At 36.5% G+C, this 22,706-nt stretch overlaps 2 protein-coding genes and 1 non-coding gene across 4 annotated transcripts; 2 read left to right on the top strand and 1 right to left on the bottom strand.

Annotated features, from left to right (window-relative positions):
• Positions 1-2,315: 2,315 nt before the first annotated feature.
• nucb2a (nucleobindin 2a) lies at positions 2,316-15,948 on the bottom strand. 2 transcript variants are annotated; one of them, NM_201493.1, is given in 13 exon segments: positions 2,316-2,789; positions 5,843-5,900; positions 5,995-6,165; positions 9,230-9,319; positions 9,435-9,527; positions 9,626-9,684; positions 9,772-9,862; positions 11,845-12,030; positions 13,973-14,076; positions 14,662-14,794; positions 14,879-14,986; positions 15,210-15,350; positions 15,844-15,948. In NM_201493.1, coding segments are annotated over 12 exon segments (1,491 nt in total). In that variant the 5' UTR covers positions 15,844-15,948; the 3' UTR covers positions 2,316-2,532.
• Positions 15,949-18,631: 2,683 nt separating this feature from the next.
• rps13 (ribosomal protein S13) lies at positions 18,632-21,693 on the top strand. Its single transcript, NM_001002079.1, is given in 6 exon segments — positions 18,632-18,664; positions 19,273-19,321; positions 19,410-19,488; positions 20,998-21,167; positions 21,268-21,368; positions 21,623-21,693. Coding segments are annotated over 6 exon segments (456 nt in total). The 5' UTR covers positions 18,632-18,641; the 3' UTR covers positions 21,657-21,693.
• Positions 21,409-21,536, top strand: LOC137490280 (small nucleolar RNA SNORA19). The gene has a single exon (XR_011009644.2). It is a non-coding gene; the product is annotated as a small nucleolar RNA SNORA19 (small nucleolar RNA).
• Positions 21,694-22,706: the final 1,013 nt, after the last annotated feature.

Raw genomic sequence — 22,706 nt, forward strand, 5'->3', positions numbered from 1 at the left:
GACCGCATTAAAGAGCCCCTATAATGCTTTGAAAAAGGTTGTATTTTGATATCGTCTGATATGGATGCCAGGTCAAAAACACTTTTATCATCTTATATGCATTTATTTTTACCTATTTATCCCATCGACTCCCATATGATTCGTTCACCGATTCATTTTTTCCCAAACCCCTGCTTAGCATGAGGCTAATTTCCGCTGATAAGGCCGACGACCCATTGTGATTGGTCGAGTGCGTTCATCATGAGACAGAGAGAAATGCCCAACACGCTTATGAGGTACTCAGAGCACAGAGAATATGTGTGACCCCAATGCAGGAGTGCAACAAAGCAATGGAGTTAAACACCAGCAAATTCCTCTACTCTTAACCATAACCCTATGTAGTAACAACAACACACATTCAGTATTAATCCACATAGTGGTAAAAGTTGAACTATTTTGAAAATTGAATGCGCCATGTGTGTGAGGAACAGCTGATGGTGGCCATAGAAACAGATAGCAGAAGATCGTGAGCACAAAACACATTTAAATCGGTAAAGGAAAAAGCAAGCGTCACACTTTCAACGTGATTTTGAACACGATATGTGAAATAACTATCCTGATTTAACCTGAGATATTCAGTATAAACACTGATCTATAATAGATATGTGATTACATGCCGCGCAAAGCGATTGCAACTCTTAAATACATAAATAGTTAATTTCGTATACTACATAAAACGAGACAACCATTTTAATCCCACTTACAGGTTGTGTAGGAAGTCCCGTAGTCTTTGCTTGATCCTTCCTTTAATAGCAAACGGCCGACGAATCCCGCATTGCAGCGTACGTTATTGTATAAGTCATCAGAAAAATGACAGGAACAAACAGCACACGGTTGGCTATACTGTGGTGTTGTTGTGAAAATTAACTTTAACCCTTTATTCCCTGCAGTCGCATGTCTGGCCATCTCTCAGTGATAGTGATCTTCGCATCATGGTTAATCATATGATCCCTCGCGCTCTGCAAGTGTCTGAAGGGAAAGGCGTGTTCACGTTTTACCAAATCCGAACAGGCAAGAGATCCAGATGAACGACGAATCATTTAAACGACTCTGAGTCGAATCTTTTATTAAAAAGATTATGGCTGCGTCCGAAACCGACTACTACTCAATAGGAATTGCATTTGAATTTAAATGTACTACTTGGCCGTAAGAAAAGTATGTTCTGTATAGTATAAATGTAAAAAGTATAAATGAAATTCGGATGTACTACATTTGCCATTTTGTCATGTTAACGTGACCTACCTGCGTCAGTTGCGTTGCTTTACTCTCATTCATGAATTATCTCGCAGGGCATCATGGGATAGCGTAGCGTGCATGGGATGCGCACTTCAGAATCTCTCCGGAAGTAATAAGTCATCCGGGTCCTTCTCGCATACTGATTTTCGAGTTCTATGAATTCGGACATATTACTCAGCTCGCATACTGATTATAGCGTACAGTATAGTATGGAAGTGTGCGGTTTCGGACGCAGCCTTTGTTTTAAACAAGGTGCACTTTCAGATTTAATACTCAGCTGGATGTTTTTATTCACTTAGACCTGCGTTGCATACTGCATGAAAGGTAATTTTTCAAAAATCCAAAATAGCGGCTATTTAATAGATAAACCAGGAAATAGACTACATTTTACAATATGTCATTTTTTTAGGTAATTTTAAAAGTGCTTTAGCCAAAGTCTGTCATTAAAGGAGAAAGGGAAATTACTTCCAACTGTCTTGAGCATCTGTGCTCCCAAAAAGAGTGGCATCACACCCTCAAAAGCCACCGCACATTCATTACGCTTTGTCTTTGTCTTGTTAGGTGTAAGTAATTTATTATAAAAGAAAAAAGGCCTGCCGTGGCTTCGTCTACCACAGCAAATTCAATTTTTCTTTTTTATATTTGGTGCTAGATTATCAAGAGGCCATGATTTTGTTCTCTTTGACTCATTGGATGGAAACTGTGCTTTATTTGCAAATGTTTTATGTGATATTTCAGTTTTTCGCAAAAGTCTGCTTCGCATCTTTGAAAGGAAACATAGCTAATGATGGCAGGGTGATTATCCCTTTAATAAAAATTTTTTTTAATATTTTTAAACTTATTTTTTTATTGATGCTTTACTCCAAAATTCCCACTGTAAGCAACAGTTACACTTTAGAGTAGCCCTAATCAATTAAAAACGTCCAGTACAATTCAAGAAAATTCTGGTACCACACAACTAGACTTTATGTAGGCCATCAAAATTCCAGGAAAACAAATGTGCAAAACAGAAGCGAACGCACAGACATCCAATCCATGAATAAAATATCCACAACTTATTTTAATAACAAAAAGAAACAAGCTTATATGAAACGGCAAAATCTGCAATAAATGCATTATGCTTATGAATCCAGCCACTTTCTTACTAAATTAAAATCGCAGCACACATAATCATTGACTTGTTCATTGTCAGGAGGTACTGTTTGTTGAAGTGTCTGTGAGGGCACGTTCTCCACACAATCACCCTTTATGACGCTCTTATGGCACAATGTTGTGGTCAAGGGGCACCAGTGGAGGGTCTTCGGGTGGGTTGTTGTGTCCTGGAGGCAGTGGCTGGTTTTCATGGGGTGTATTTTGGTGTTCCTGTCCTAGAGCTTGTTGATTCTGGAGTTCATCGTGATGTTGTTGTGCTGCTGGTGGTGGGACATCTTGATGTCCTGGGGGTAATGGCTGGTGCTCAAGGGGAACTGGAGGCTGGTCTTGTCCTACTGACTCTGGGACTGCATTTCCTTCCACTGTTAGGAGAGATTCAGAGAGTTTTATGTCAAAACAATGATGCATTTCATTTAAAGTGCATCTGCCAACAATGTTATTTTGAAAATGAGGCGTTAGATTTTTTACATTTAACTATATTTTCCTGGAATGTAATATTATATAAGGTGTTACATTTGCAAATGAACATAGCTACATATAGGTTGGCAATCTTTATTGATGATCTGATTCGATTCTGATTCTGGAAGTCACAATTCAATTTCAAAATGATTTAGGACCTTTTTTTTTAATAACTTCAGCTCAGCTGTGCAAATACATCTTTCCAAATTTTAAGCAGAATGGACCCTTCGCTAAGCCCCGCCCTCCTTAGCTACATTTGCTACGCCTGTCAAGCATTTGTATCTGCAACGTCTATTAGAATGTGTATGTGCCAGTGTCAGACATTGACATGGGTATAATTAGTCAATTTTGGCAAACAGGTGAGATATCCGAGAAAGCCAGACAAAAGAGGACTGCAGTATGCATTACAGGGGTATATTCACGACATAATAGGCAACCGATTAGAAAATAATTCAATCAAAATTGAAGCTAGCTTAGACTAGCCGCCTCACATGCTTACCATTTAACAGCTCAGTTCATGCACAGCAGGAGAGGTGAAATCATAAATAATCCAGTAATAACTAATTAAACACTGATTTCACTTTTTTAGCCAAAAAGCCTGATAGATTAATTGTTGTGCAATAAAATATAGCATTACTAACCGACGAGGAAACACGCATGGACAGTGCTACAACATAATTCATTCATAGAAACAGCCAGAAAGGTGAAATTAATGGATTTGTGCTGAATAATAGCATCATTTACCCAAAACAATGTACACCTATCACTGACTGTACGTATGTTTGTGTGCTCTTTATACCGTTTCTATTCTAATTTGCAGTTAAGTGGAAGAAATAAATAAACTGAAATGCAAATTAAAGTATAAATAGCAGAAGTGAACAAATAGATTTTCCCTACCAGCAAATATTAATCATCCACGCTAGCATTTCTCCTCTTGGGTTTTAGGTTTTAAAAAGGGAAAAAGTTCCCCCATCCCGTCCAAACTTTTAGGATACCGGGTGTCAGATTTGCACAATCCATATGCACAACACTTTGGCCTGTTTCCCTTGCTCGAAAGCTCGACAGAGCTCCTGCGTGTAGCTGCGGTTGCTAAGCCACGATTGGTGGGTGTCGTTTTTTGGGTTTGGCTTAGCGAAGGTACAATTGTAGTTTCTATGCTTTCGTTTATGAGCACTTACATCTTAAAAATAATTTATTCTATCATACACCTAACAAGGTTATTTTGAGCATGAACAAGCTCTGAAAATAACACTGATTATATAGAACAAACAGTTCTTATTCCAAAAAGATAGCATTACATTTTTGGTCCCATTTTATATTAAGTGGCCTTATTTAATATGTACTTACACTGAGGTTAATCATTTGTTACAATGTACTTTTGGGTAAATACATGTTTTTACATTGTAGTTTTAATTGATTAAACATATGCATGTAATTACATCCAAAATCAATTTCTGTGATTACAGAAGCACTGTTGGCCATCCCTTACTCCTAAATCCACACTCAAACAAAACCATACCACAAAACCTGTCCCTAACTTTACCCGTATCCCACCTCAGTAGCACCAGAAGTGTTCTGCAATACATTAATAACACAATAACTACATTGTCTTTATTTTTGATGCAAGTATATTGTTGTTAAAGTCACTTGTTATAAAGTTAGACTCTTTTTTGTTTCTTTTTTAACCTTTAGGGTTATGGCGCGATTCTGAACTTTTGAGAATCAATTCAGAATTGCTGTAGAAAGAATCGTGATGCTTCAATTACTATTATTTTTTGTGACGTATTAATACATTTTACCTATTTGAATGTTTCAAATTGTTTTAAAATTTTTGTTAAGATTAGGGCTGGGTGCTAAATGGAATGCAATTTTTATTCACATTTTGTCAGTAAAGCTAGTTCTGTAATCAGTAGTAAATCTCCAGAACGTGCTTTCAGATGGAGCAGCATTTACTACACAGAGTCACAGTTCAGACAAGCTACGCAATAATCACAGATTATGTAATCATGTGATAATGAAATCATTCTGCAAAACAGATCACTGTTTACGTTGCTTCTTTGTGAACTACGCACTGTCAAGTAAATGTATATCATTCAATATCATTCATTTTAAAAATGCGGGCAATACATTAATAGATTATTTTATTTAAAAATATTTTATTAATCTTACTTTTTAAATCAACTGTAGGGGTGCGGCCAGGTAGGAGTCCTACAAGACATTGTGCCCAGGGGCCTCTGAATTCTTAATCCGGGCCTGACCACGGTTAATAACGTTTTTTACTCCAAATTAATTGCAAGAGTGTTTTACGTTTGTTTGTTTTTTTTTTATTATTATGAGAGGATTCAGTAGTTGTGTGATTATTAGTCACATTAAATCAATGATTTGAAGCAGTTAAATCTGTTTATTCAGCAACTTTAATCATTTCCTAGGTTTCTTTTTCTGACATATTTGGAGTTTCTGCTCAATTGCACTCTCTAGCTTTCAGAGGAAGTTTGCTACTGATCACAGAAGCGTGCTTTCCTTTACAAGATGTGTGACGATTACAGATTTTCCTAAATCATGACTGATTATATTTCGATTAATCTCCTAACCCTAGTTACCTTAAAATGTTCTTAAAATTTTATCCTAAATGTTGCTATTTAAAATATTGCATTTAAAAAGTAAAAAAATCTATATATATTTGCCAAGAATGTTACTTTTATTTAGTGTTATATTTCAATTCAATTGTCTAAAATTGATGTATTTAGGAAATAATGGTGTGACAATTTTTTTCACTCTTTAACGTATAGTCATGAAACTTAAAACCTTAGAATAACTCAAGTGTTTCTTTAACCCTCTCCAGAAAAAAACACACATCATGTGACCCATGTTAAAGGCCAAATGTAAAAATAAAAACCCTAAGTAACTCTTGCTTGAGTTTATTTCTATCTGATTCTCAAGTGAAAGTATTACTTACAGATCTCAGATGGAAGTGGCACCTTTTGTGTTTTTATCCTCTCCATATGCTCCACAGCCTGATACACAAGACACAGAAAATGTCATTCACTTGCTTTAATTTTTTCTATGTTTCTCAGTCAGTCAAGTGACACCCGAAAAATCAGTTCTTACTTGCTGCAGCTCAATTTTCTGTGCATTGAGCTGCTCCTGCTGCCGCTCCAGATCCTCTCTCTGCTTCTGAAGATCGGCTGCTTTCTGGTTCAGGTCTTCCTCCTGTCTGACCAACTGTTCCTCAAACTCTCTCATCTCTTCTTCAGTGTATGCCTGGTTCTGTTCCAGAGTCTAAAAGACATCAAATGGCCCAATATCATTATTTATTGGACATTTTGAAGATTAAGCACCATTTTTTTATTTGTGCAAAGGATGGATTGACCCTAAATGAAAACTTACTCGCTCTCAATGGATTCTAAACGTGTTTACTTTTAAACACACTTAAATATTTTGAAGAATGTTGAAAACTAGTAGCCAATGACATCTGTAGTAGAAAAAATATACTATAGAACTATACACTATAGGTTTCCAGCATTATTTAAAATATGTTTGTGTGTATAAAACAAAAACTGCAAAACATCTCAGGCGGGTTTCTTGAACATGACAATGAGTTCACTGTACTCAAATGACCTCCACAGTCACCAGATCTCAATTCAATAGAGCAACATTGGGATGTGGTGGAACGAGAGATTCGCATAATGTGTGATGCTATCATGTCGATATGGACCAACATCTCTGAGGAATATGACTCACATAATTAACACATCTCTTGACTCTGGTTTATTCCCCACTACATTTAAGCAGGCTAGGGTAACCCCACTGCTAAAGAAACCCAACCTGGACCATACGCTACTTGAAAACTACAGACCAGTATCCCTGCTTCCATTCATGGCCAATATTCTGGAGAAAGTAGTGTTCAATCAAGTCCTGGACTTTCTTACTCAAAACAATCTCATGGACAACAAGCAATCCGGCTTTAAGAAAGGCCACTCAACTGAGACTGCCCTGCTCTCGGTCGTGGAGGATTTCAGACTGGCTAAAGCAGACTCTAAATCATCAGTCCTCATTTTGCTGGACTTGTCAGCTGCTTTTGACACTGTCAACCACCAGATCCTGCTATCTACGCTTGAGTCACTGGGCGTTGTGGGCACTGTTATACAATGGTTAAGATCTTACCTCTCTGACAGGTCATTCAGGGTGTCTTGGAGGGGTGAGGTGTCCAACCTACAGCATCTAAACACTGGGGTACCTCAAGGCTCTGTTCTTGGGCCACTTCTCTTCTCCATCTACACATCATCTCTAGGACCAGTCATCCAGAGACATGGATTCTCCTACCACTGCTATGCTGATGATACCCAGCTATACCTCTCTTTTCATCCTGATGATCCCTCGGTTCCAGCTCGTATCTCAGCCTGCCTGTTGGATATTTCACACTGGATGAAAGATCATCATCTTCAGCTGAACCTCGCAAAAACGGAAATGCTTGTAGTTTCTGCCAACCCGACTCTACACCATAACTTTTCAATCCAGATGGATGGGGCAACCATTACTGCATCCAAAATGGTGAAAAGCCTTGGAGTAACGATTGATGACCAACTAAACTTCTCTGACCACATTTCTAGAACTGCTCGATCGTGCAGATTTGCACTCTATAACATCAGAAAGATCCGACCCTTCTTATCTGAACATGCAGCTCAACTCCTTGTTCAAGCTTTTGTTCTCTCCAAACTGGATTACTGCAACTCTCTACTAGCTGGGCTTCCAGCTAACTCTATCAAGCCTCTTCAACTGCTCCAGAATGCAGCAGCACGAGTTGTCTTCAATAAACCTAAACGAGCACATGTCACTCCGCTGCTAGTCCGTTTGCACTGGCTGCCAGTTGCTGCTCGCATCAAATTCAAAACTCTGATGTTTGCCTACAAAGTGACTTCTGGCCTAGCACCTTCTTATCTGCACTCACTTCTGCAGATCTATGTGCCCTCCAGAAACTTGCGTTCTGTGAATGAATGTCGCCTCGTGGTTCCATCCCAAAGAGGGAAAAAATCACTTTCGCGAACGCTCACGCTCAATCTGCCCAGTTGGTGGAATGAACTCCCTAACTGCATCAGAACAGCAGAGTCACTCGCTACTTTCAAGAAACTACTAAAAACTCAACTATTTAGTCTCCACTTCACTTCCTAATCTGCAATTACCTCTTTGAATATCACACTAACTGTACAAAAAAAAAAAAAAAAAAAACTACTAACACTTCCCTTCTTAGACTTTACAGACCTGAAACTTGCCTTTAGTACTTATTCATTGTTGCTCTTAGTTGTGTAAATTGCTTCCTTGTCCTCATTTGTAAGTCGCTTTGGATAAAAGCGTCTGCTAAATGACTAAATGTAAATGTAAAATGAATATTTCCAGTACCTTGTTGAATCTATGCCATAAAGGATTAAGGCAGTTCTAAAGGCAAAAGGGGGTCCAACCCAGTACTAGTAAGGTGTACCCAATTAAGTGGCCGGTGAGTGTATATCTTACTTTAAACTCTTTAATTATAATTTACTTTATATACCAGTATTTAGGCATTTCTGTGTGGAGTTTGCATGTTCTCCCCATGTTGACATGGGTTTCTTCCGGGTGCTCTGGTTTCCCTCACAAGTCCAAAGACATGCGGTACAGGTGAATTGGTAAATTGAATAAGGTAAATTGTCCGTAGTATATGTGTGTGAATGAGAGTGTATGGGTGTTTCCCAGTGATGGGTTGCAGCTGGAAGGGCATCAGCAGCATAAAACATATGCAGGATAAGTTGGCGGTTCATTCCTCTGTGGCAACCCCTGATTAATAAAAGGACTAAGCCAAAAGAAAATCAATGAATGAATAAATACTCTTATTTATTTAAGTTAGATTTGATCCCAAACTGACTTGTTTTTCTTCAGTACAACAATAAATACGTTTATTTTATGTGAAATTGTGGCCCTTGTTGAATCATAAAATTTCAATGATCACGGACAGTGGGTATTAATTATATTTTTTCTGTATATGTTTTGTTTACTCTCAAAATTAGCTGTTGAGTTTAATTTTATGAATCACAAGGGACCAAAGTTTCAGCTTAAAATCTTTAATGTTTTGCTTAAGAAAAAAAAAACTAACCTACATCTTTGATGGCCTGTGGGAATTCGCTTTTGGCTGAAATATCTTATGAAATGTTTTTTAATTATGAATAGTAAGTTTTCATTTACAGCTTATGCCAACTGAAATTTTGACATTGTAAAAACCTTTACGCCAATCCTTTAACAGTGAAAATCTGCACATTGACTGCAGCAGCTGACATTGAGCAGAGATCTTATGATGTGTCATTTTCACTATACTTACTTCCCAGCTGTCTGGTTCAAGAAACTCCTTTTTCTTTGTGGCAACCAGAAACTCATCTAGGGACACCAGTCTGTCTTTATTGGAGTCGACCTATAAAAGTCAGATGATTTCAGATGAAGTTATATATATTTTTCCAATGATCTTCCTGAAGGTCATGCAAGGAGATCTGCTCTATTTTTGCCCTAATTGGCATCATTATTACAACCTCGTTCATGACGTGTTCTCTCATTCGCAGCCTCTCCTCTTCCATTTCCACCATGTCATCCTCTTCATTAGTTGGATCATAGATCTTCTCCAGCTGAAAGGTCATGAAAAGTAATTTCATTTTTACTCTATGTAACTATAATAGCCGTTTTATATGTATTTTTTCCTCTAATGATAGCTACAGTTCTTCACCTCCTTAGTGAATAGGGATTCCAGTTCTTGTTCATCAAAGAAGCCATCTCCGTTTGTGTCTAGAATTCAAAATATAATTATCATCAAGCAGGTTGTTTCAGAATTTTAAATCTAGGCTTTATCAGAAATTATAAATAATATTTTACCATGCAGGTTGAAAAACGTTTTGGGGTCAAAATCTTCAGGGTCAAGGCCATCTGCCTCCTCCCACACTTCTTTTAGCTGGTCTTTGCTACCCTAATGAGCGTAAAACATGAGTATATCCTCAATGAACTTACAAACATGTCACAGGTTTATGCTCGCATGCTAAAATATCTCATCATGGTTTAAGTCATCTCATATCCTAATAATGATATACAGTAGTCAACATTTGACTACATACTATATAATTGCAGGTTAACTATGCTTATATATAATAACTTTAACTGACTAAAGCGAATAGTTTCTAGTTAATTACTTAAAGTTAATAATAACGAATAAAGTTAAGGTAACTACAGTAATAACCTTAATAATAATCTTTCTTTTTTTATTAATCGTCTGTTATTTTAAAATCAGCACATACAAATAGTCTTAGCTATACAGTAGAAAAAAAGGGAAATATACAAACAAGTAAACAACATAATACAATCAGGCAAGGAATAATGCCAAAAGGGTGTCCATAGCTGCCATCAGACTTTTTCATGCAAGTCATAAGTGAGTTTTTCGAGTGGAATAACCTTAACTTTCTGAATTTGATGAATGCAATAATGTGCACCTTTTGTAAAGCTGTTTTAAAACAATAATGTTTGTAAAAAGTGCTATACAAATAGATGTGAATAGTTTTAGGACAAATTTTGATGAAAGGTTTTGATTCATTTCAATTGTTGACTACTATATGTCATGATATAGAACCAGTTCTTTAAATTTAACCAATTAATAGTATATATATATATATATATATATATATATATATATATATATATATATATATATATATATATATATATATATATATATATATAGACCAAAGAATTTCATGTTTAAATTTTAAAGTATATACTCATTCATATGTGAACACATTTCTCACTTAATTTATAACTTCAGGTCAACTGTTTGATTAAAAATCTATTAAATAAATGTAAATAAAATATAATTTTTTTTCAAAAACTAATGGTTTCAAGTCCAAAATAAAAAAAAAAAATACAAAATACTTTGCTAAATAAACTGCAAAATGTAAACACTGCACTCTCAAAAATGGCAACTTTCTCACAGTGCTGTTATTTATGTTTCTGTCCTTATACCCGAAACGGTGATTTGTATTGTGACAATATAAATTATGAGAAGGTATAACTGTAATCAAAATAAATAATAGAGCATAATATAAACCATAGACTTTTTAATTTTTATTCATACAATTATATATCAAATATAAAAAGTCCTAGTAAAAATTATGTATTTGTTTTGCGTGCAGTCCGAGGGAAGGGTTCAAAGCTTGCAATTTTGGTCCAGGAACACAGTGTTGTTCCCCCCATATGCTTATCTGAGATATGAATAATTAAGAGAGAGGAGATGGGGTAGGAAGACCGCACAGGGGCTCAGTGGTTAGCACTGTTACCTCAAGCACAAAGGTCGCTGGTTCGAGTCTCAGCTGGGCAAGTTGGCATTTCTCATTGTGTTCTCATTGTGTTTGCGTGGGTTACATCCTGGTGTTCTGATTTCCCCCACAGTCCAAAGACACTGGATTAATTGAATAAGCTAAATTGGCCGTAGTTTTTCCAGTGATGGGTTGCAGCTGAAAGGACATCCGCTGTGTAAAACATATGCTGGATAAGCTAGAGGTTCATCGCACTGTGGCAACCCCAGATTAATAAAGGGATTAAGCCGAAAATAAAATAAATGAATGAATGAATGAATGAATGAATGAATGAAATTGGCCGTTGTGTGTGAATGAGTGTGTATAGGTGCTTATGTTATGTGCTGGAAGAGCATCTGCTGCATAAAAACATATACCGGAATCTTTGGTGGTTCATTCCGCTGTGGCGACCTTTGAAATAGAGACTTAGCCGAAGGAAAATGAATGAATTAGATAGTGTAGGGCATGAGGGATCTTTGAAAATTGTCCTGGGACAAAGCCAAATTGGTTATGCATAATTATAACAATCCCCCCATTGTGCTACTTTGTGTTCCTCCAAAACCTTATTAAATAAACATAATTGAGATGTTGATATTTTGAGACTTACGGGATGGTTGACTTTGGGGTGATCGGCATGTTTCTTTTTCATCTCCTCATAGTGTTCTTCCTCTTTTTTCCTGCCATCTTCATCTAGTGTCTTCAGGTGTTCCCTTCTCTCGTGCTCTTTCATCATCTCGTACTTTTTAAATTCTTCATGCCGCTCCTTGTCGTAGTTCTCCAGATCTTTTGTAGCCTGTATTGCAAGATTGTAAATGTGACTGAAAGATCATTTTGGTTTTATTATGAAAGCTGTTTTGCTACTGTTGCTCAAATAAGAAAGGAAAATGGCCATGAAGGGTTTACTAGAAAAAAGTACAGGCTAATCTGATCAGGCTGAAGATTGATTATGCAATGTTCTTTTAAAGTGTTTTTAGAATACTCCAGAAATCCTTGACACATGTGTTTCTTAAATTAGTAAGAGATATATACTTTTGTGACATTTTAACTACCATAATCTGTTTTAGGTCATAGAAAAAAAATATTAAGGGATTTTAAAGTGCCCCGCCATACTTTTTTTTTTCAAATATTACATGTTATGTACTGTTTATTAAGCTGTTGGCAATAGGGTCCAAGCTCAAAGTAAATGGCAAATATGGAAATAATTACAGCCCTCCTATATAAACCTACAAAGAGTTTGTATGTTTTTAACTAATTTGCATAACGCCTGTCTTTATTGGCCAACTGTAAAAAATATCTGCTTTGACACTCAAACACTGAGGTGAGGCCTGAAAGAGTTTGGTGTGTGTGTTGTTGACATGTAAAAAGATATTGTTTTCCAATTTCACTTGTTTTTTTAAAGGATGAAAAATTGGGTTAAAGGGACAGTTCACCCCAAAATAAAATGTTTTGTGATCATTTACTCTTCCTCCACTTGTTCCAAACCTGTTTGAGTTTCTTTCTTCTGTTGAACACAAAGAAAGATAAGCTGAAGAGTGTGGAAGGGAAAACACTGACTTCCGTAGTATTTTTTTTTTTTGATCTTACTATGGATGTCAGCGGCTGTTTTTTCCCAGCATTTTTCAGAACATCTTGTTTTTGTGTTCTACAGAAGAAAGAAATTCATAAAGGTATAGATAATTTTGAGGGATGTAAACAAAAACACTGGTCCCAACGTCTTTCCTTTTTTTACATTTTTAATTTCTTTAGCTCCAGAGAATCCAAAAAGAGCCACGTATTGATAAATAATGTTATGATAGCCGTTTTAAAATTAAGTTATGATTGAATTGCCTGTTGTTACAATTATGAAATAGTTTGATAACAAGCAGCACATGTTCATGGGCCAATGACATCACCACATTAAAATGGTCTATAGCAGGGGTCACCAAACTTATTCCTGGAGGTCCGGTGTCCTGCAGATTTTAGCTACTACCCTAATGAAACACACCTGAACAAGCCAATCAAGGTCTTACTAGGTATACTTGAAACACCCAGGCAGGTGTGTTAAGGCAAGTTGGAGCTAAACCCTGCAGGGCACCGGACCTCTAGGAACCAGATTGGTGACCCCTGGTCTAAAGAAACACTTGAACTGTCTCTTTAAGACTGATACAGTAGAACAAACAGAATTCTTATTGTTTGTTTCAATGTGTAAACATGTACTGGGGAAATCTCTGAAGCTGATGTTTGTTTGGTTTCTGACATATGCTACAAGCGTTAAACCAATTACAACAGCATGCGTCACCTGACCTACCAGAGAAGAATGGCAGGCTTTAGGGTGGATTTTTGAATGGACTGTTTCAAACACTGTAAGAAAAGAGGCGATGCTGCAATCTATAATCTATATTTTTGAAAATCAAAGTCTTTTTGACTGTTGATGAATGTAAATAGATTGCAGGATTATAAAGTTTTATAATAGGGGCACTTTGAAGGCCTGTATAAAGTAATATTTCCCCAGTGACTATTTTTCTCTAGCTCTAGATCCGTCCTTGTGTGAATTATTACACTATGAAAAGATTTATAATGACTACACATGGTCTACATTTACAATCTTTATCTAGTGATTGCAAATGGCTTTAAATAGAAATGTCTCAGTTTTATGCAACATGAAATATATTTAAATTGTAAATCTAGAAAGAAAAAAAAGATACATAAAAGCATTTAAAGTGACAGATGCTGACTAACTTTAAGTAATGACGTACCGATTTGATGAGTCTGTCCAGATCCTCAACCTCAAATGTATGCGGATTCATGTGGTTCAGATATTCAAACTGTTTGAGTAACGCCTGGTGATCCACCGCAATATCTGACAAAATGAAAGAACTCTGTTTAAAGAACGATCAGAAATAAAGACCCTCTCAGTGTTGATTTAATTAGTGTGATATATTGTTCTGTTCATTTATTCATTCATTCATTTTCCTTCAGCTTAATCCAATTTATCAGAGGTCTCCACAGTGGAATGAACCGCCAATTATTACAGCATATGTTTTACGCAGCAGATGTCGTCCAGCTGCAACCCCGTACTGGGAAACATCCATACACACTAATTCACACACACACACACTCATACACTAAAAGCAATTTAGTTTGTGCAATTCACTTATAGCACATGTTTTTGGACTGTGGGGGAAACTGGAGCACCCAGAGGAAACCCACGTGACGAGAGGGAAAACATGCAAACTCCACACAGAAATGCCAACTGACCCAGCCGGGACTCAAACCAGTGACCTTCTTGCCTTGAGGCTACAGTGCTAATCACTGAGCCACAGTAAAGGCCTCTGTTCATTTATTAATATGCTATTATACATTATTTATGTGTAATTACCCCAAGCGTTCATTCAATTCAGTTTACTTTTACTGTAAACTGTTTACATTTACTTTTAAATCTTACCGTTTCCTCCTTCGATGTCTTGCTTGGCCTTGATCAGGGTTCTCAGGCGACTGACTTCTTGCCTTTTTAGTTCATCCAGCTTGCTTCGCACATGGTGGCTGACAAAGTCGAGCTCTTTAGCCAACTTCCCTTGCTAAAATCAGCAGGAATGAACAGATTAGCTCTGCGTGACCTTTGTATTAAACAACAACACAAATAAAGCCATGCTGCTTCTTACCTTTATATCTTCCATGTCTGTGTTGTGGAGCTTTTCTCTGAAATGTTGATCTTTTTCAAGGAAATCAATAACTTCTCTGAGATAGCGGTCATAATGTAGTCCAGTGTCCTACAAATATGAAATAATAGCCATAAGTACATACATTGTCGAATGTATTTATTCATTTATTTTTTACAACAAACATACAATGATGTATTTTTCTGAAAATGTTTTTTTAAAAGTGTGAGCTTATAGCCCACACAAAAATAACCACGCATATTAATACAACCTGGAACTCCAAGACTACTCGCTGCCAGAGCCTGTTATGTAATCGACTGATTAAATATCTTACCACACTCTGAGGGGGCTCTTTGACTGTTTCCTCAGGGATCTTCACCTTTGTTTTATCTATACTTATTGGCACTGCTTGGGCCCAGGAGAGCACACTCGCCAACACAAGGCAGCTGGTGAGGAGCCCCTTTAAACAGGACATCTGGAAAAGTCGGCATATATTTAAATGACACATTAAACGGGAGATGACAGCTCTATCATATTAAATAACGACCTAGTTAACGTTAGCTGATTACCATTTTAGGTGGTCTTAACGCTAGAGCTGAAATGTTTTCGACATCCTAGTTCGAAAGTAAAAACTGTTTAGGTAAACAGCTCACTAGGCTGAAACACAGCCACTGATTGGCAGATCAGTTCTCCAATAAATCCGTTACTAGGGATAAACAACATTACAGGCCATTAACGGGCCACTATTTTAAAGGGATACTCTAAATATTTACGTTTGTTTATGCTAAATTATAGTATTACAGAAACATGGTGTGATATCGATACATAGAAGCTAATTTCTTTAGCTTTCCTTTGACTGAAGTCTATTGCATGCGTTATAGCGGCACTCGCTGTCTATACGTGAAAAGTTGATGCTCTATTTGGGTTAATCCATCTTGAGCTATTCATAATTAAATAGCAGCACTTACGTTGTCAGGTTTGGTTTATATCGAGCTATCTCGGGTGTTTTCTGCTTCCTTTCATTACCGCTGGCTTCCTGACTGTCCGCTATCTTGGACTGATGAGGCAGATTCAGTAAAGCTAGAGAGCGGCAGGAGGAGGCAGAGAGCTCCACGTAGATCAAGTAGATCTGAACTGAAACATTGGGCTTTAATGATGTTGTTTCTTACGACACTGTCACATTACTTCCTCTTGGGGGCGCTCGGTGGCTTAGAATCATCCACTACGTCCTCCCTATTCTCTTCCTTTTATATATTTACACTCAATGTTAATCTTGTTGAAGAGATATAGTTCACCCAAAAATCAACATTTCCTCACCATGTACTGACACATAAGTGGTTTCAAACTTTTTATGATTTTTTTCTTCAGTTAACTCTTGTACACCCCGTTAACCCTGTTTTCATTCATTCTTAATTTGCCCCCTACTTTCTCGGTTTCAGCAAATAGAATGATTTTTGGTGACAACTTATTTAGACACATATTTTGAAAAAATGCTTTGAAATAATAAAAAAAAACTTAATGTTTTAACACTGGGCGAATTTACTACCCTCTCATTGTGTTAGTAGCTGTTTTTGCCCTGCTGACTTCCATTATAATGACATTTTTTATTGCTATGCCATGACACCATATACAGGGGTTGACATATACAGGCCCTAAGCAATTCCAGGTATGGGGCCTTAGCATTTAAACTCAAAACTCTCCCTTTTTGAGTGAGTAAACTGCATGTTAAAATATTTTAAGTGGATTCTTTTTAATGTAAAACTAAATACAATACATTCACAAATAAAAAACAAGTTTACAAACTGTGTGTATGTAGTTATAGTTAATTAGCTGTACTTGTGATTTGTGAATTATATTTGCATGTGCACTTGGAAGAAAGGAGGGTTTAGAAAAGAAGGTATAACATTAAAATCTTAATGGTTAAAGAAAGATTTTACAACATATGATAGAATAATTATAAAAGAGCTGTATAATTAATAGACTGCATTGGTTGGGGCTCCTTAATTCAGCCCTAAGCAACTGCTTACCCTGCTTATTGGTTAAGTCTGCCCCCCCCTGACCACATAATCATGCATTCTTGTTTGTTAATTGGTTTTCCTGTTGGAAAGAGGTAAACATTTTTAAAATGTAACATTACACAGAAGTTAAAAACAAAACAATATATAAGAATGTTGGAAAAAAGTTTCCAGGAACAAAAATACTTAAAATGTCATTCACTGTTTCCCCCCCACATTCTTCGGTAATGAAAACTAAGAATATGTCTTTACAGCACAATGTATTCTGGAAATTTGGGGCATGGAAAGCTGCACCCATTGATTTCTCTATGTTTATTATATTATATTCACTCACATGCAATAAACTGTAAGCACTCACATTACAAATAACGAAGAAAATCATATCTGGAAATGTTTTCTAGAGACAGCTCGTTGGTACGCTGTTACTATATAGATAAGTTAGTTCACTTATTTTATAGCATCCTCTTCATGTGTTCAGCTTTTTTAGCTTTATTTTAGAATATTAAGAATATATCTAATATCCAGAATAACATGGAATGCATATTTTCAGCTTGTCAGACACTATTGGCCTTTTCTGTAGTAATTTGCATTGGTTTATATTCAACTCTCAAGCTTGTCTGAAAATATGACATAACACAACTACCATTCACTATATATCTTGTGTTCAGCAGAAGAAAAAAAACTCAAACCGGTTTTGAACAAATAAAGGATGAGTAAATGATGACAAGAGTTTTCATTTTTGGGTGAACTGTCTATCCATTTAATTGTGATATCTGGTAGCCTACACAATTTTCTAATATTGGTCCATCCTGGCCAATGTTCAAAAGTAGAACATATTACAGTTTGTTTAATACACAATGCAATTTGCACTGTACACACACACACACCTAGAGGTGCTATGCTCCGCCCAGTTGGGAATACTGTTGGGTGGAGCTGTTTTATCTGTTCATTCTATATTTCTACAGCCTTTTATACTTTTGCAGTCATGCTTACATCAGCCAGGTTTTCCTGGAGCGCCACCAGTTGGTGGATTTGAGAAAAAGTTTTTTTTAATAAGAAGACAATTAAAGCACAAAATAACCAGGACAATTAACAAAACAAAAAATCTTGCTAAATCAAAATACAATGGCTTAAAATGAGAGACAAGGATCCCTGAATCATTCATTCATTCATTCAATCATTTTGGCTTAGTTCCTTTATTAAGGAGGGTTCGCCACAGCGGAATGAACCGCCAACTTATACTGCATATGTTTTACGAAGCAGATGCCCTTCCAGCTGCAACCCATTACTAGGAAACACCCAAACACTCTCATTCACACACACACTATGGCCAATTTAGCGCGCGCGCGCGTGTGTGTGGGACTGTGTTTGTGTGAGAGAGAGAGAGAGATCCGTATATCCTCCCCCCTGAAAAAAACCCTGAAATGTAAGATGAAAATAAATACGTAAATAAATAAATGTGCAAAACAACAATAAATCCGAATAAATAATGTTTATAGCCTAATATATAAACATTTTGCGGTACATCTGCATGCATATGAAAAGCACAAAATAAAAAAGACAATTGTAATGTTAAATTTAATAAACAACATAGAAGAAATACATGAATTAATTAATGTTAAAGAAAAATCTTAGAAATATATGAAATCAACAGACAGGAAGTTATTTTTAACATCACTTCCGGCGCCCTACTTCACTTCCTCTCGGCCTTACCTCGGTCTTTCTCTTTCCTCGCTCTTAAAACCGCCATCATGGGTCGTATGCACGCTCCTGGGTAAATGTTTATTTTACACTAAAAACACCTTTATTTATTCTCAACACTGTCCTAAAACGCCGTTAACACTTTAGAACATAGATCGAACCCGGAATTGTTATTTAATCGGAACTAGAAAAGCGTTTTTGAGCAGTCAGAGTGATCCCACGTTCTCTTCCTCTGTGGAGCGTGATGGCAGCACATGTACGAGGCGCTGCAGGATGAACACATCAGAGAAACTCTTAGTAATGGTTCTGTTAATAATGACGTTGGGTCTGTGTTTTAACGGTTTGGGTATTTTGTCGCTCAGATTTACATAACGCATGTTTATTTGCCAGATGTGTTTGTCGGTTCGGGCTGGTCAGACCTCATACATTTAACGTTAAAATCAATTATTTGTAGAAGTATCTAAATCTACACTAATGTTAATTTTTTTACCCTGTTCTTTTTCCCCTTTGTTCTTGAAGTTGTAACTTGTACGTGTATATGCTTGTCTTAGTTTGTTGTCAGTTATTGTTTTCTATGTAGTTTTTGTTGGCAAGCTAACTTAGTGAAATTGTCTTGTCTTCTAAATTAATGTTTCTTGTAGACCACATAATTCACATTTTGAATGTTTTATTATTTTTCAGCAAGGGCTTGTCCCAGTCGGCACTGCCCTATAGGCGAAGTGTCCCCACAGTAAGTCTGTTGACTCAGATTTTTTTTCATCTGATTAATTATGTTAATTGTCACAGCTGTTAAAATATCCCATTATTTTGTGTTTTAGTGGCTCAAATTGACATCTGATGATGTTAAAGAGCAGATCTTTAAACTGGCCAAGAAGGGTCTGACCCCCTCTCAGATCGGTAAGTTCTGATTGACAATACAGGCTTTATAACAAAAAAGCTTGTATCTGTTAGGATCAAGAATTTCAGTAATACATGTGTGTTGGTTTTACAAAGGACTTTTATTTATCCTTTTATCGTTCATTTAAAAACTTATTGATGTGAAGTTGGTTTTATATTCCCACATCTGCACTTTCTCCTTGATTATAGAATTTCAGAAAACTATTCTTTGCACACTAAGTAGGGAGATCATATTAGCAGTCAAAGACTATCAAAGAACAGCATTGTTCACAGTCCATGAAATAGTGCTAATTAAGTTTTGAAGTCATACTTGCATGGTTTTTTAGACCAAATATTCAAGGTAGAGTGGTAAACAATATAGCCAAAGTGTCACAATTTGTCAGTTAGAGAATGAATGAATGTCCGAAAATGAAACCAACTTTATCTCAACTTTAACTATTGTGAATCAAATGAATTTAATGTATTGTATGAAAACAAGGCCTCTGAGTCTATGAACTATGTACAGCAGTTGTTCTAATTGTCTCCACAGAAGTGGAATTTTTTTACTTGATCCTTATTTTTGTAAGTTTCTGTTATTTGTAATGTAGACTTTGCAGTTATGCATTTTAGTTTAGATTACCTCAATCAGACAAATAAGTCAATTGTAATGGGTGATGTACTAATATACACTTGCGTGCTGTTGATGTAATTATAATCATAATTTTTGACTATTCAAAATCTCAGATGGTCAGAGCTGTTGTTTAATTTCAGATGAGTCTTGGAAGTACTAGTTTCCCCGCAGCAGGGATGGACCAAACATCTCAAACAGCCAAAATATAAATATTATTGAATTGACAAAAATATCTAAATCTTGTTGCACTTGCCTATTAAATGTTAAGCCACATGCTGCAGCTTTAAACTGTGATATTATACTGGTATTGAGATGGGGCTCTCATCTTTAAAGAAGAAAGGCTTAGACTTGGTAACACCATTTCTTATGCCACAACTAGGCATGAGCCAGTATTAGTTTCTGACGGTATGATAACCTTGAATAAAAATATCACAGATTCATGATTTGTAATTACTGCTCTAAAATAAGTTCTTTTTAAATGTCTTGCTAAGAAAACAAAACGTTTACCCAAATTGAACAATATACATTTTGTTTTAGGAAACATAAGGCTTTGAAACTATGAACATGTCCGGCTAATTAATAAAAATAAATGAACTTCTATTATATTTGTTTCAAAAGTACAGATTTCTTTACAATACATTTGAAAAAAAAACATTTAAAATTTTACCTTAGAAACGGTATAACAGAAGATGTTTGCTGTTTTAAAATCTTGACTTTTTCAAACCACGGTTTTGGTTATAATTGCATGCCAAGCCACAACTCAAGTGGATTGGCTCATTGCTTGATCTGATAAAAGTAAATCAAATCAGTGTATATGCCTGTTTTTATATTTGTATAAAGTCTGTGGAAGCCTGTGATGTCTGTACAGTTTTAAGTCAATACTTTTCTTTTCTTATTAGGTGTGATCCTGAGGGATTCCCATGGTGTTGCTCAGGTGCGTTTCGTCACTGGCAACAAAATCCTTAGGATCCTGAAGTCCAAAGGCCTGGCCCCCGACCTGCCTGAGGATCTCTACCACCTCATCAAGAAGGCTGTCGCCGTGAGGAAGCACTTGGAGAGGAACAGAAAGGTATCAAAACAACCATTCATAATAGATCGTGTTTTATTTTAGGAGATTTCTGGGAAAATGAGATCAGTACACTGCAGCAGTTTGTCTTGTGTTTTCACAGGACAAGGATGCCAAGTTCCGCCTGATTCTGGTTGAGAGCAGAATCCACAGGCTTGCCCGCTACTACAAGACCAGGAGAGTACTTGCCCCCAACTGGAAGTAGTAAGTGTTTGTTGTTTTCAAACTAATCCACCCATGTTTAGTGCACATTTCATTGTCCCATTCTTCCCATGTAAGAACTGAGATATTTCTTATGTGCTAGATAAACCCTGGAGGTAAATTAGCAGTTTGGCTTCATTGTGCCTCACTGCCAGTCCCCTTCATACAATATTGTCTTTTTTTTTGTTATTTACCTTTTACAACTTGTCTTGCTGAAATCTGTTTTCTGATTATTATTTGTTTGTTTTCTTCTACAGCGAATCCTCCACAGCTTCTGCATTGGTGGCATAAATTTGCAGTTTTTGGAGAAATAAAGATATTTGGATCACTTCATGTGTTTGTGGTGTTTGTCTTAGATGGGTACAGAACTGTAATGGGTCCGATATTTTCAATAGTCAAAAACAGTTTACGTATGCTACTGCTAAGAAAGTCGACCATTTAAACATTTAATTTGCAATGAATCAACTGAATATTTACATGTGTGCATGTTCAATGAAATCAAATATATGGGTTAAAACGTTAACTTAAAATAGATATGTTTTACATCATGAAAGTGCAGGTGCAAATAACATTTTATAATGCCATCCTCTTGGGTTATTGAAAGTGTGTTGTTACTAAAATTAAGAATTAACAGATTTGTTAAAGAATTTTCATCCAAAAATTAAAGTCGTTATTCACTCATTTTCTTACAAATTCCTAGAACTTAGATCGGTAATCTTTGAATATTTGGATGAAATCTGAGGTTTCCAAAGGTTTTTAATGGGTCAACTAACTTTTGGGAAGGCATGGGAATACTTTTGTGCGTGCGAAAACAACGTTTTATTTCAGTGTCCGTTCACTGTACGCGTTCACGAGAGTGCTGCCTCTGACGTGTGCCCCCTAGATGCGGCCGCGCTTTGTTTCGAACAGGTGCGCGTAATTATCCGGACAGTGCAAAGAAGAAAAAGTCCTTTGGTAACTTTATAATTGCAGTTGAACACATACCTCGTGGACTCTTTGGTATCTGTTCGTTACCTTTCTGGACTTTAAACATTCGATATCTGTGCATGGATGGTCAGAAGGATCTCGGATTCCATCCCAAGCATCCGAAGCGGATGAAGGCATCGAGGGTTTGTAACGACTTGAAGGCAAGTAATTCATTTATTTTTTTGTGATCTATCTTTGAATTGCTAAAGATGATGATAAATGGCAAGTGTGTCTATTGTTGCAGTGCAAAGCTATGAAAATATACTTAGTCATGGACGAAATTCACAAAGTGGTTGAAGATGACAAACGGCACGAAAAACACTAGCACAAGGTTGTGACTTGTGAGACAATAGTTTGTCTTTGCAACTATAAGAT

This window comes from Danio rerio, chromosome 7 (genome assembly GCF_049306965.1).
Source record: "Danio rerio strain Tuebingen ecotype United States chromosome 7, GRCz12tu, whole genome shotgun sequence".
In the NCBI taxonomy this organism is placed as follows: domain Eukaryota; kingdom Metazoa; phylum Chordata; class Actinopteri; order Cypriniformes; family Danionidae; genus Danio; species Danio rerio.

Coding starts and splice junctions, on each gene's coding strand:
- nucb2a (XM_073906268.1), bottom strand. CDS start 15,350: ATGTCCTGTTTAAAGGGGCTCCTCACCAGCTGCCTTGTGTTGGCGAGT. Junction 12,031..13,972: donor TGGACAGACTCATCAAATCG/GTACGTCATTAC, acceptor CTTGCAATACAG/GCTACAAAAGATCTGGAGAA. Junction 9,685..9,771: donor AACGTTTTTCAACCTGCATG/GTAAAATATTAT, acceptor TTTGAATTCTAG/ACACAAACGGAGATGGCTTC.